Source organism: Strix aluco, chromosome 12, assembly GCF_031877795.1.
Source record: "Strix aluco isolate bStrAlu1 chromosome 12, bStrAlu1.hap1, whole genome shotgun sequence".
NCBI lineage: Eukaryota > Metazoa > Chordata > Aves > Strigiformes > Strigidae > Strix > Strix aluco.
In genome coordinates, this window is record NC_133942.1 from 12,148,917 (window position 1) to 12,163,723 (window position 14,807).

Below are 14,807 nucleotides of genomic sequence, written 5' to 3' on the forward strand. Positions count from 1 at the left end.
TTTTTTTTTTCCTAGAATATTCTGAGAACACAATATACTTTCTGTCATGCTCGTTAGCGAGGAGTGCCAGGTAATAATTTGCTAAATACTTCAGAAGCCAAGTAATTTGTTAGTGTGATACTCTCAGGTCTCCTAAGGTGGAAGGGAATAGCTGTCAGCCAGCTTAACCTCTCCCTCCCCTCGGCTTTGCAGGAGACACTGGGGGTTCTGGCTGGGTTCTGGGGGTCGCTGGTGGGTTTTGGGGGTCCCGAGTGAGTTCTGCCCACCCCTGCAGCCCTAGTACCGGTGGTAATTCTGTAATGAGGGGTTGTGGCCCGCCCCTCCACACCCCCTCCCTGAATTTAATTCTCATCAGTGAAGCTCTCCACTTTGCTAATAACGATAGCAGCCACAAATAGCTTTCAACATGCCATTGACAGCCTGGTTGGAGAGAGCACTTGAAATAGTGGTAGACAGCTGAAAGTACCCATAATTGTGCGCCGGAGTGAGAACCACACTGCTCAAGGGCCTTATTTTCATGTGCTTAAAGAGACAATATCCTGGTTTCAACAAATGCTTCTGGTGCTTCACGGGTGGTGTGATTTACTCCTTGCCTTTTTCCGACCGCCCCTGCCACCCTCTTCCAGGGCTGAGCTTCGGGGGGGGGGGACGTGCGCCGCACCGCAGGAGACCTGGGGTGGCTGAAGGAGGGTTGTGGTGGTCCAGACCTGTCTCAGAGTCGTCACTGGTGTGTGGAGGGGTCTGTGGTCTTGAGGTGAGGAGGAAGCTGGGGGCTTCTCCCCAGGAGTCTCATGTGAGCCTTCGGGTGATGCTGATGCCATGTTCCTGTGTCCCATGGTCCCTTGCCTTCGACAGCCCTGCCAACCCCAGTGCTGTGGGGTTTAGGCTTGTGGGGCAAGTCTTTATAATGGTTTGGTGTGGTTTTCAAGAGGAGGAAGGGCTGAATGAGCGGTGCTGGGTGTTCAGCCCCTTGTCTCTGGCCTCCAGCCCATGGTTTAAATCAATAAGCCAGGGCAGGTTGGAGTTTGGCCTGGCGTGGCCCAAAATCTGTTCTGAGACTGCATCTGAGGTGGCCTGTGCTGGTGTGATTTGACCCAAAACCACGTGGGTTCATGGCAGATCCATCCTGCTCGGGGTTTCTGCAGGCATCTCCATCTCCAGAGCACAGCTGAGCACCAGCCCCAGAGGCTCTTGAGTGTTGGGACCCCGAGGGGGGGGTGGTTTGGGTCCAGTCCTGTGTTGCGGGGTCCTGCCCAGGGGTGCTGGGATCAGCCCAGGGTGCTGCGATGGGGCTGGGTCAGCCCCTTTCCTCACTCAGCTGAGACCAGGGCTAATACATTCTGGCACAGTGAGCATCTTGGTTGCCCAGAGCAACGTCTGCAGGGACTCGTGCCAGGGTGCAGCCCCCCCCTGCACCCCCTTACCCTGGTTCAAGGTTGGGGCTCTGCTTGAGCTCCCATCCTTCGGGTGATTTTTATTTTTATTTTAAGGTCGCTCCTTTCAGCTCTGCTCTGCGTATCCTGCGACTGGCACCCGGCAGCGTTATTTTTAAACTTCCTTCTGCCATGTCCAGGTGTAAAAACTTGAGGATGGAGGGCCAGGGCTGCCAGGGGGAGCCGGCCCCACAGCTATTTAACACCGTGCCACCCCTGCCTGGTTCCTGACGCGGCTCCAGCAGCGGCTCTTCGTGCCCTTTGGGTGCTGGGAGCAGCTCTGCCCATTTTAAGGGCGGGTGACAGGACTCACAGCCCGTGGCCGAGGGGTCTGTCTCTTGATTTATAACCACTGCAAATGTTTTCTCTGATTTCCCTGCTCACGAAACCACCCCGGGAGTGTTTCTTGTCCAGCAGCGGGTCAGATTGCTGGCCGGGGGTGGTGGTGGTGGTGGGGATTAGTCAGGATTTGAGGTTCTCCTGACTCCTCGCCCTTTTTAATGAGCGGCACGGAGCTGCCGTCAGCATCCTGCTGCCCGGGTGAATGCTCCCATGGGTGCCGGTGCTGGGCTATGCGGGTGGGTGCCCCTCCTGGGCTGCCCTGTGCACCCCCCTGGGCTTTTATCCCCCCCCTCATTCGCAGCCCCCATCTCAGGGACGTCCGCCGTGGTCCAGCGGAGATGCAGGGCGTTGGGAGGGGATGCGGAGGCTGGGATTGCCATGGCAACCCGCAGCGGGGGAATGGAGGTTTTTCTTGGCAGGAGCAGCTCGGGGGGGCTCAGGGGGCTTCGCCGCGCTGGGGCAAGGTGATGAATGAGCCCTGTTATGGGGAAGGTGTCGGGCGTGAAACCCTCCCCTGTTCCTGGCATGCCGGAGGATCCCCTTTCGCTCCCGATTAAACTTTTAGTGGGGACAACTAGAGTTTAATATGCTGGGGAATGGGTAAAGTTAAAGTGAACAAATATTTAAAGATTATTGGATCTCATGTTAACAGGAAACCTCATGGTTGTAAACATAATATTTTGGCCATCTAATATCTTCTTGCTTGCTGAATCCCACGTGGGAAGTCTCTCTTTTTGCAGAGCGCGAAGTTTTTCTTCAAATCTGTGTTGGAAGTTTGGGCAGAATTGGATTTAAACGTGGAGGCGATGGGTCGTCTGCGTCTTGTTTGTCTGGACCGTGTTACTGCTCGATGGTGCCTGGGGGAAACCCAGCACCTTCCCTCCCTCCTCTGCGGAGGCGGCTTGTTTGGATGCTGCATTTTTTTTCCTATACACCTAAATGACCTTTGCAACACGCAGCCGGAGGGACTGCTCGTGCTGTTTTCACCTCAAATAAGGATTGAATTTGTTCTAGAATTTGTTGGGGGCTGGCAAGCAAGAGCTCGCAGGAGAAGCGACCGTGCCGGAGGAGTAAGGCGCCGAGTGCTTGTTGCATCCAGAATCCAATAGACTTCATCTGAAGGGATAAATATTTAATGGAGCTGCAGTTTATATATAATCTAATCGATGCGTCGGTGCCAAAAAGGCCTTTAAAGAGGTTTACCTATTGCTGAGCAGTGTGGGCTGCAAGCACCGGGGTGGTTGTCGGTGGCTCTACAGCCGCGTTGAAGTGACACGGCTTTGCCAGGGTGGCTGGTGGCCACGCACACTGCTGGCCCCCGCTCCTGCTGCCTCGGACACGGCGCTGTGGCTGCGTTGTGTTTGTGCAGTTTTAGCTTGCAGCCCCGTTTCGGGGGTGTGGAGCCATTGGGGGGTGATGCACCCAGAGCCCTCCCCTCAAGGCAGGGAGTATTGCGCCTTCAGCAGCCGCCTGAGCCCTACATCCTCGCTTTTGGGTCCGTGATAGTCCTGGGGGCTACCACACTCGTGTAGCTGTAGCCAAGGTACCTAGTCCAAACCCTCGTCACTTCCAGCTGCCTCTGCCCTGGCACAGCATACCAGCATGTTCCCCCAACCTTGGGAAGGGCTAATAAAAGCATCAGGTGTAACGTGATCACCGGGGCGCTTTCGGAAAAGACGACAGCCAGAAATATCCCCGGCGCTTTGAAGCCAAAAGCGGCAACGCCCGTGCGAAGGTGCTGCGGGGGGTTCGTGGGGACCCCTTGCAGCAGGTCCCCGAGCTTGGGTGGCCATGAGGTCTCTGCAGGCTGGTTTCCTCTGTTGGGGTGAGCCCAGGCTGGGGCTTATCGAGGTGGTTGTGCTTGTTGGGTTAGTCTTGTGATGTCGGTGTATCCCAACACCCCAAAGCAAGGGTTGGGTATCTTGGTGTTTTTTTTTTTCCCCTCCAAACTATGGTATTTGGATTTTTTTTCTTGCAGTGTTTGAGAGCAGGTGGAGCTGAGAGCCCCTCTCTGGGTTGGCACCCCACTGGGGCTGGGATTAAAGAGCAGAGCTGCTGCAGGACACATCCCAGGGAGGCCTTGGGGCCGAGCAGTGGGGATCAGGAGAGCAAAGCCTTGGGGTGCTGGGGGTGGAGGTGGCGATTTGGGGAGCACATGGGGGTCTCGGAGTGGGGGGCAGCCACTGGCTGTCCTGGGAGGAGGCACCTCACCGACGGGGAGGCTGGAGTGAGACCCGCTTAATCACTTGTGTTATTGATAATGAGCTGCTCGGGGCTGTCGGAAGGAATTTCTGGGCGTTTGATTCTGTGCCAGGGCTCGGCTCTGGCCATTGTTGCGGCGCTGAATCCTCGCGGCTGCTCAGGCCGTGTTTGAGTTGGACCAAAAGCTGTTTTAACAGCTGCCTCGGCCGGCGGAGCAGCCGCCGTTAACTCTTGGGGGCCGGGCAGCAGCAATCCAGGGCAGCTCCGTGCGCCCAGCGGGAGCATCCAGGGGTGTGTGGCACCTCCTGGCACCGGGCTGCCCCAAACACGCGCTGGGGTTATCACTCGAGGAAAATGTTATTCCCAGTTAATGGAGACGTTGCAGAAACCATAGTTTGGCAGCATAGGGTGGTTGTTAAACTCCCAAATAACGTGGTTGAGCTGATGGGTGTAAACGGTTGCGGGTTAAATTTCTGGAGCGTGGTCTGAGGACGGTGAAAGGAACCCCAGCGGCTTTGGTTTGGGGTGGGGAAAGACCTTGATGGTGCTGAGATGAGAGCAAGGACCCCCCAGCCCTCGCTGCTGACTGCGTGCTTGCTGCACGAGGTGGGGTGTGTTTGCCGAGGCTTCTGCGGGAGGAACTCGACGCCCACAAAGAAGCACCGGGGCGGGGAAGCGCCGGCGAGGGGCTGTGCCTGCCGCGTGGTCCCGGCTGGACATGCAGACTGGATCGTGCGTGATCCCCAGCTCTTGGGGGAGCAGCAGCTGCTCCGGGGATGGGGAGCGGGGCTGAGGATGGGGAGCAGAACCAGTGCCCGGCCACGTTCTCCCGAAGCCAGAGAAGCCCAGGCTGGAGCGAAGCTGCTGCGGCTGCTCGGTGACACTCGGTCCCACCATGGGGAGGGGAGCGGGGCTGTGGCCCTGCGCTGGCGAGCACCGAGTGTGCACAAAGGCACTTTTGTTGCCTCTTTGGGGAGTCACTGCTTCCTCTTGTGTGGCCGCGAGGGGATGGGGAGGGGGGGTTGCATGAGAGGGGACAGGGAGGGGACGCACGGCGCTGCTGCCGGGAAGCCTCGTGCAGTCCGTGGGAGGTTGCTTGGTACTGACTTGCTTTTTCTTCTTCCTTTTTTTTCAGACAGAAATTGCTAAAAGACTGAATACGATTTTAGCCCAGATAATGCCTTTTCTGTCACAAGAGGTAAGGATGTTTTCACACCCCAGGTGTGCGATGCTGCTCCTCGTGGGGGGGTTTCCCCAGCACTGTGCCCCTCGTGGCGGGGGGGGTGGTCCCACGAGGGGGCACGAACCTGCTCCCACCAAACCCATGTTTTGGGTGTGTGGGGCTGCTCTGGGGTGTCCCATGAGACACGGCTCAGATCCCACATGCACGTTGGAAAACCCTCGGGGTAGGGGAGAGCCGGACCCCGCGAGGGGCTTTGCTGGGCTATGGGGGTCTGCGCCAAGCCTGTAGAGCAAAAAAGGCTGCGAGGGGCTGCTCCGGCTCCCCCTGCCCCCTGCGGTCAGCAAAATATAGACCAAAAAAAGGGGGTGACCAGCTCTGGGAGGGGTGGTGATGCCTCGGCTCAGTGCCCCCGTGCCTGGCTCTGACCTGGCCACGCACCTCTGTCCCCACAGCACCAACAGCAAGTCGCACAGGCTGTTGAGCGTGCCAAGCAAGTGACAATGACGGAGTTGAATGCTATCATCGGGGTACGTGGACTTCCCAATCTGCCTCTCACCGTGTGTATTACCCCTTTTATTCCTATCATTTACCATAACCAGAGGCAATCCTGCGCTCAGGCGGGGTTCAAGAAGGGCACCTCGCAGCACCCCGACCATCCCGCAGCCCCCCCAAACCACCAAAACTCCCTCAATCCAGCATTGAGTGAGACGGAGGGTGGCAGCCACCTCTTGGGCAGCCCAGTCCCCCTCCCCGGGCACTAATACAGCGCCGGGGGCCTCCGCCAGCCAAAGTTGATGTTCCCCATGAGAGTGGGGAGCGTTTGGGGCGCGGGGCCAGGTGCCTGGCAGCCCTCCTGGAGCCCCCTGAGCCCAGGCATGTCTCTGCGTGTGCTGTTGATGTGAAATGTGCTGTAAACTTGACGGAGTTGTTGTTCCATGCATTGACTTACCCGCTCCTGTCTTACTGGGCTCTCTCTTTCTCTCGCAGATCTCGGGCAGTTTTTTTAAGACTAACAGGTTTTTTTTTATTGTCTCTTTAATTGATGTGTAATGGTCTCAGTCCTGCAGCAAACCTGCTCTCTGGAGCTGCCTTAACCCTGGGACATCAGTGTCCCCAACCAGCATCCTGGGGGGGTGGCTCCAGGGCTCCTCTGGGTTTTGGTGTTTCCCAGAAAGTACTGATTTTTAATTTTTTTTTGTGTGTGTGTGTGAGTAACTATTTACACTTCATTCTTAAGCTACAAGGATCTTTGTGATTCTCTGCATTTAACTTGGTTTTTATCTACATTTTCCTGTTTTGATGGGTAGCACTAAGTGTAGAAACGTGCCCTTGGGCCCGAGGGAAGCCTGGGCTGCAGCCGGGTCCCTCCCCGTGGGGGGGATGTGTGGCAGTGGCACTTGGGAAGCGGTTTGGGCATGGCAGGGTGTCTGTGCTGGGGTGGCAGGCAGCTGCCTGGCCTCCTGCCCGCTGCTGCCTGCACCTTCCCAGCGGGCTGGGAGGTGAACTGCTAGAGACAGCGATGGAGGGAGGTGCTGGGCTTTGATGAGATGCTTTAAGTCGCAGCCAGGAGCCCAGGCAGCTAGAGGCAGATATTGGAATTCAATTAAGGTAAATGAGCGGGGCCCGTGACCCCCATTTTCAAGGTAATTGCTTCCTCGGATCAGAGCGAGTGTCATCCCGTCATTAAGCAGCCAGGCATTTAATCGCTTTGCCTGATGAACTTGGAGGAGGCAGGAGTTCTGGGCAGCGTCTCCTCCTGCCTGGCGAGGGAGGGACCCGGGGTGGCTGTGGGCACGGGGGTGGCCAGTGACTCCATGGCTTGGGTGGCCCCGAGAGGAGGGCAGAGCTTGTCCCTGAGCTGTTTCGGGTGGTGGATCTGAGCTGCTCGGTGGCTGCTGCACCTGCGCCCCCTGAGACACAAAACCGAAAGGGTTTTGGTTTTTTTTTAATTTTTTTTTTTTTCCAGCAAACAATTTCTCCCCGTTGTGCTCGTGCGGGGGTTTGTTATTGTAGGGTTGCTCATGTGGGGCAGATGGCTGGTGCGTGTTTGCTCCTCTCGAGTGGAAGAGGGCAGTGTGCTGGGGCATGCACGGACACCCCCCCCTGCCCCCCATGTCCCGTGGGGACAGGCCACTGACACGGGGGGACGTGTGGCTCCGCTGTGCCCTGCCGTGCCTTGCAGCAAGGGAAGGCGACTCTATTTATAACCTGCCCCAGCATCTTGGTGCAGGTGCTGCAAACAAAATCGACACGCACAAAAACCACACCAAATCATTAAAACCTTTCTTTTTTTGCCCCTTTTGAGGTCAAGAACTGTTAATTTTATGCATCTAGGCCATTGTCTCACAGTTCCTCTGCTTCAGGCTTCTGTGAAATTGAGCCCTTGATTTGGTTATAGCTCTGGAAATGATTAGACTACTTTACTAAATTTAACGCAAGTGGTGAACTTAAGTGGTGAACCATTAAATCGGTTAACAAAGGCATGAAGCATGATGTACATAATCCAATTAAAAACACTCTACATACGAGATATTCCTTGCCAGCCTTTCTCATAAATTATAACCTCCTTCATATCTCAGCCATATTTGTCTGGCACGTGCCGAGGGACCCCAGAAGGAAAACATCTCCCTGCCTGCACGTCCCCAACCGGCTCCTTGCGCCCGGCCCTGCCTGGGCAACGCTGGTGTCCCTGCTGTCACCTGGGGCTGGGTTTGCAGCACCTTTGCCTTACCCCCTTGCTGCAGGCTGTGGTCCTGGGCTCTGTGGGCAAGCCCGGCCAGTTTGGCGTCCTGCCAGCAGCTGAGAAGCCCCAGTGTGGCTTCCCCAATGGGTCTGAGCTTGGGAAGGTGTTGGGAAGGGCCCTGGCAGGCTGCCCCGTGTCTTTGCATGCACCGTCCCATGAGCAGGACCCTGATCCCTGTCTTGTCCCTGCTGTGGGCTGAGCCGTGGGGCACCCACCCGGGGCTGCAGCTGCAGGGGGGTCTTTTTTTTGGGTGGCGAAGCTGGCCAAAGAGCTCCTGCAGCCTGCCCTCTCCCAGGTTGTTTGCAACAAGCCTCCACGGGCTGTGTTTTTGAAAAACCACCTTTCTCAGGGAAAGGAGTAAGGGGCAGGGGAGGAAAGGTGGCTTTTCCAGCAGAGAAGACACTGAGCGAGTGGCATTGCTGAGCTCCGCTGCATCCCCCTGCACCCAGGCGGGTTTTATCCCCCTCTGTGGAGCCTCCAGGCCACGATTCCTGCGCAGGAGGGAGGCGCATCCACCGTGCCTGGACGCAGCGGAGGTGGCCGTGGGGAGCTGTGGGCAGAGCCTGGGGAAAGCACCGACACCGTGGGCGCTCCAGCCCGCAGCAGGGACCTACGCTGGGCTCATTGGCTCGTCGTCATCTCGCCACGGAATGGAGGTCTGCAGCCCCCAGGTGTGATCTTCACCCCCTTCACCGAGCTGCGGGCAGCCCAGCCCTGACACCGGGTGGAGGTATGAGGCTTCCAAGCGGAGCTGCCTGGCAGGAGCTTTCCAGATGGATTCTGCCCACCGGTTCCTGCCTGCCAAAGAGGAGAAGACCACCTTAAAATGTTATCTTGGGCCACAGCAGGATGTTTTGTCTTGATATTCATTTTCAACCCCTGTGCTGGAGTGGGGCTGCTGCAAGGGGGCTCAGACCCTGTGGGGCCAGTCCGCCCTCAGCTCACCGAGCCGTTGGATGGGATGTATTTGGTGGCAACTTAAAAAAAAAAAAAAAAGAGGAAGACACCAGCAGTTTTCTGCTCAGCACGGGGTGGTGATTCTTCCTGCCGTCCATGCCCCAGCTGGGTGCTGCTGCTCTTGCTCGTGGTGGAGCTGCGTTGTCTCCTGGGGCCGTGCCAAGGCTGTGACCCCCAGCAACGTCGCCGGCCTGGACTCAGGGTGCCCATGAGACTGAGCTCCCCCCTTCTCTGGGGCTCCTGCTGCTGCAGGGGATGGAAAGTTCCCGGGAGGGGTGTTGTGCAGTGCAGGTATTTCTGCCCACCGTGGAAGTTGGAGGTTGCTGAGGATAAAGCATTGGATCTCTGTGTCCCAGCCCCACGGTGATGGGCACTGCAGGAAAGCTTGTAGGGGAGGAGCATATCCTGCTGGAAAACCATCGGGGGCTGTTCTCCAGGGTGATGCTCTGATACAATGGCCAGCTCTGCCTCTCGCTTAAATGGGTGGAAATCATGTGTGATTGGGACTGTGAAGAGCCTCATTGCTTTCAGCAAGAGCCAAGGCTCTTCCTCGTGTGTTGGTGTTGGAGGGATTGATCTCGGTGTGTGGCGAGGAGGCAGGGGCTGTGCTCCCCACTGCCAAGGGACACACCAGCATGGGGCTGACACCATCCGGCAGAGCCCCTGGAACTGGGGGACCCCCCCTCATCGTGATCCCCTTGCCCTGCCAGCAAGCTCTCTCCTTGTACTGCTGCCTTGCACGCACCGGTTTGAGGACACCTCCCCAGATGGTCCTGAGGATGCTTCCCCTCCCCTGCCCTGCGGATGGAGCAGCCCGGCAGAAGCCAAGAAGCTCCTGCTTTTGAGGGCACAATGATTTATGCTTTTCCTATAACAGCACTGCAGAGGCCTAATTGCCTACTTGATTCGGCTTCTGCCACAGCTGAGACCTCTGCGCTGCCCGGAAGAAGCTGTGTTTTAAGATAATGCATCTCCTCCGCCTGAAACTGCAGCTACTGCCTCGCAGATCTGAGCCTGGCTTGTATCCTGGGCGGGGATTTCCCTCTCCCCTCGCACCAGGCTTAGAAACCAGCGCCTGGCAGGTGTGGGTCGCCCACCCCCTTGCCCTGCACCCAGCTCTGCCCCGGGCACCCAGAAGCTGCTCTTGTCCCCCTGTGCCCAGCAGCATGTGACAGCAAGTCACCCCCTTCCTGTTACCCCCTAAAATAGGGCCCTTGGTTGGGGGGTGGGTGGAACATGTGTTTCCCCTGAAGACCTCGGTGCGGGGGTTTTTCCGAAAAGCTGCATCCTGGCTCCTGCAGCTGGGCTGGGGGTTGTTTGTGGGGTGCACAGGGCCTGGCGGGGGGTCGATATGCACCCCATGGGTACAGGGGGGCTGCAGCCTGGCTTGAGGGTAGGAAGAAGGCTTTTTGAGTGCCCCTCCCCTGCATGATGGGGTCGAGCTGTGCCCTGTGTGAAGCAGAGGGCAGGACCCCTCAGATTAAAACCACTTCTGCTCTCCTGGTGTCTTTTGGGAGCTGTGGGGCCATCACGGTGACTGGTGCTGCCCCGTTGGGCTGTACTGGGGCATCACACACCCCTTGTTGAGCTGTACTGGGGTGTCACCCCACTGCTACAGAGCATGAGCTGGTTTGGGGACACCTGGGTGCACCCCCTTGCAGCACTGGGGAGATGTGCTGGAGCTTGCCATGATGGAAATAGGATGGAAAAGTACCTGGGGAGGGTAATTTTGGTGCTTTCCTGCTGCTGTGCATCAAGCCGTCCTGTGATGGTGCAGGGCTGGGACCGAGCTCCTCCTGCACCTTGCTGGGACAGCCCTGGCCTGCTTTCCATTTGTGCCCCTCGGGGTGCCCCGTGCCACGTTCTGCTGTGCTTGGCAGCACTGGGGAGGGAGAAAACCTGCTCCAAGCTGGTGGTGGGGGTGCTCTGCTGCAGCTCGGGTGCCCCCCCCAGCCTGTCGTTCCTGCCAGAGGTCAGTTGCCCAGATGGGGCTTTCACTGGTGGCTAATTGGGCACTGCTCGAGGTGGCTGTGGGTGCAGGCAGGAGGGTTGGAAACACGAACACCCAGTCTGAGACCCTCCGGGCTGGGCTGCTGCTGCCCATGGGTGGGAGGAGCCACAGGAGTGGTGGCCTGGGGCTCTCAGAAGCGACACCCCTGCAGAGTGGGGTCGGTCAACACCCCTTGACCTGTAGCAACTCCAATTTCAGCTTGTTTTCTTAAAGTTTGTGTTTGAAATAGAGATGCGGGTGTGTATTCAGTTGTTCCCTTCCTCTCCCCAAAGCTGTAGTTCAGCTTTTTGCAGCTAAAACTGATCAGGCAATTCCCACGGCCGGGGCTCTCTGCTCCCCAGAGCCCTGGGGAGGTGGGGAGCAGCCGGGCGTCCCTGCACCCTCCTGGCCGGGCTGTGCGGGGGGTTCCCTGGCCTTGTGCAACACAGGGAGAGGGCGTACCCGCGGTTTGACCAGCCCCATCCCAGGGCAGGGGATGTCCAGTCAATGACGGGGGGGGGGGGCCGGGAGCAGCGTGGGGAGTTTTCTTACCATCAAGCGCCTTAAAGCTGGTCCTGACCAAATGAGCAAAACTGCTGTTTTCTGAGGTGTTCTGGGAGGATCCTGGATGCTCAGATTTTCTCTCTCCGATCTGGTTTAGCAGCTGGCACTAGCCAGAGCCACTTTCTGCATCCTGGGCGGTATTTCTGTCTTTATTTTTTTTGCTTATACCTACTGAAAAGCAAAACTAGCCACATCTGCAGTGATGATGTGAATTACCTTGAATTAAGGATGATTCCCGTGGTCTGTCCTGGGGCGCATGGGCCACACACGGGCTCGGCTGCCCTGGGGCTGTGCACGGGGCACCCCCCATCCCTCCTGCTAACGGGGCTTCTCCTTCCAGGCAGCCATGTGGGGGGCAGCTCCCCAGGGCATCACCTCGCCGCCCTCCTGGCGTGACGCCAGGCACGTCCCTTCCCGCCACACCACTGCTTGATGCCTCGTAACCCACCCACCCCCCTGCCCCAGTCCTGCTGCCCCCCCTCCCCGGCTCACTGGTGGTTTTATTGCAGCAGCAGCAGCTCCAGGCCCAGCACCTCTCCCACGCCGCTCACGGGCCCCCAGTTCAGCTGCCACCGCACCCCTCGGGCCTCCAGCCGCCGGGCATCCCGCCGGTCACCGGCAGCAGCTCGGGGCTGCTGGCTCTCGGCGCCCTGGGCAGCCAGGCACACCTCGCCGTCAAGGATGAAAAAAACCATCACGACCTGGACCACAGAGGTGAGAGCGAGCGGCCGGGTTGATGCCGTCCCTGGGGACTGCTCGTCGCTGCGTCCCCCCGTCCCTCGGTGTGGAGCAGCCTTCAGGGGTGGGCTTGTGCTTTGCGGGGTGCAGCTTTCCCGAAATGATGCTCAAGCCTCGGTGGCCGTGGGTAGTGCTGCCGCTGTCATGGGATATTCCCCGCGGCAGCTTCCAGGCTATCCCAAAACTTTCCCCCCTTTGCTGGTTCGCTGAGGTCAGTTTGCTCCTTTCTTGGCCCCTTTAGGGCAGGGAATGCAAATTGCCCCGAGAAGTGGCAGCAGCGGGTTGGCCTCTGTCGGGTTGTGTTGCTCATGCGCCCCTCGCGTTCGCGCGCGGGTTTGGGTCCTTGCAGGCTTTGGTGGAGTCCGGCTGCAAATCCTGCGTCCCTGTTCAGCCGTGCCTTAGTGGCAAAGCAGCCTTCCCTCCTCCTCCTCCTCATCCTCCTTTCACTGTCAGAGGCTTTCAACAGTCTGGTAACCAGCGTTCTTGACAAGCAAACGTGCTGGTTTTTCTTATTATTTGCAATAAGACAATCTTTTTAGAAGATAAAACGATGCATGAGTTCGGTTGCAAGCCAGCAGAGTTGAAGATTTTCCTTGCAAATCCCCCTGCCCACTAACACACGAAGAGCTGAGATCTTGCCCCTTGCTACACCCGTTTGCAGGTCACCCAACAGCCTCATGAAGCTGTTTGGGCTCTTCTGGTGGGTTTGGGGTAGTTTTTCCTCCCCATGAAAGCCAGTGAGAAAAAACTGTTGGTAGCAATTACCCAGTTCATTTTTCTGCACGGATTCAAATTGCCAGGAGATCCCAGGGAAAACGGGGCTGTTTGTGTGCAAATGAATGGCTAAACCACATCGCGCTGCTGTGGCTGCGGAGACGGGCGGTCGGGACCTTCTGGGTTTGTGACTTCGGGTGCCAGCACCTTAGGCTGATGCTGTTCTTCTGCATTTCCCCTTTCCTCCGTGTGTTTTGCCAACTAAATCACATCGACAAAAAGAAAGGGGCAGGAGGCAGGGGGAGCCGGATGGGCAGGGGATGGGAATTTTAAAGCAGAGCTAAAGAGAGCCCAGATAGGTTTTGAGTTAAGGCAGGAGATAGTGCAAGGAGGAGCTTCTAGGTTTAGTTTTCTGTTTTAAGACTTATTCTAACTTGCTTTATTTTTCTGTCTTCTCTTTTTTTTTGGCTGTGACCTCGCTTCTGACACCGGCTTCTTCTAAAAGAGCGAGACTCAAGTGCAGTAAGTCCCATTAACCTCCTTTTTTACTCCGTTTCTGGTGGCTGCATGTTTTTGTTTCATCTATTGTTTTAAAAAATAGGCGTGTGGGTGTGAGCTCCAGGGGTGCCTTTTGCACAGGTCCTCTTTAATGAAAAAAAGAGCAAAAAAAAAAAAAAAGAAAACCCTCCACCCTGGCTGGAAGAGCTGCTAGGCTGTCGGCTGTGCTGGGGCGAGCGGAGCCGCCTCCTCCGGGCCGGTTATGAGATTTGGTTTAAATCTTTCTGATTGCCGCAGAGCTTCGAGATTTGGTTTCAATTGACTAAGCCCTGTGAATGAGCGCAGTCAAGTCTGCGCGGCTAAAAATCCTTCAGCGATTAGGAAAGCTATTTTATTCCTGATCACTCTTCTATTATCTTGGGTCATCTAATCTGTCGGGATGGGTTTTGGCTATTACGCTGCGTTAAGTAGGACTTGGAAGGTCAAGCAGTTAACTAACCAGCTAAATAACCGTGGTGGAGGGCAACCGTCACCTCCAGCTCGGCTGCTTTTTATTTGTGTCCCTGACATCTCGGTGTTAATAGCAGCAGTTTGGTTCTTGTTTTGGCTGGGGGCAGCGCCTGAGTGGGGACAGAGGGGGCGGTGAATGTATTTTTTGGTGGGTAGAGGCTGGTAGGAGCCTGGTGGGGGGCTGCCCTCCCTCTTGGGGGGGCTCAGCCCATGCCCCCCGCCCCTGGGGCACACAATGCCGCCGTCTCGGGGTAAAACTGGCAGGACAAAGCCCGGCTGAGCTGCGGCTTTGCAGCGATTTCCTGCCATCCCCGAGCCCACAAATGGGCCTTTTGAGAGCTGGGGGCGGATGGGAAGAAAAGTGCCATTTAAGGGGGGAGAGGGGAATTGGGCATCATTAACCTCCTCCTCCAGCGGGGAGGGGGCTGTCAGAGATGGGAAGGTTCCCGATCTATAAAATAAAATACAGGGTATTCCCCGTGGAGGTTTAATGCGCACGATAATCAGAGTTAGTCATTCATATTTTCCTAGCCTTGCCTGCGCAATAAAAAATATTTAGTTTCTTGGCGGCGGGCCAGCGGCGGGCTGAATGGATCGATGCCTCTAAATGCTTGACATGATTCTCTGGTAGCTGCGAGGTTTTTCAGCATGACTGCCTGAGAAGAAAGACCCCGGTGTTATCCAAAGCTGCTTATTGGGTACCGAGGAGAAACATGAACTGCTTTAGTTCTCCCTTTCAGCTGGGAAAGAAAGGCAGGCAGAGGAGCTTAGGAACATTTCTGCTTAGCAGGGGCGGCAGGCTCTGCTCCGAGACATGAAACGATGGTAATTTCTCCTGCCACTCCAAGAAAGTAATTGAAGGGTGTCTGCGCGGGGCTGGGGCTGTGGCGCGGGGCTGGGGCTGTGCCGCAGGGCGATGCGGGGCTGGGCTTT

General features: G+C 57.0%; 1 protein-coding gene across 1 annotated transcript in view; it reads left to right on the forward strand.

Annotated features, from left to right (window-relative positions):
* The window catches only part of TLE3 (TLE family member 3, transcriptional corepressor), a 28,290-nt gene that overhangs the window by 5,289 nt on the left and 8,194 nt on the right, over nucleotides 1–14,807 (forward strand). The window contains 4 exon segments of the mRNA XM_074838078.1: nucleotides 5,113–5,175; nucleotides 5,613–5,687; nucleotides 11,924–12,128; nucleotides 13,372–13,388. Coding sequence (XP_074694179.1) covers nucleotides 5,113–5,175; nucleotides 5,613–5,687; nucleotides 11,924–12,128; nucleotides 13,372–13,388 — 360 coding nt within the window.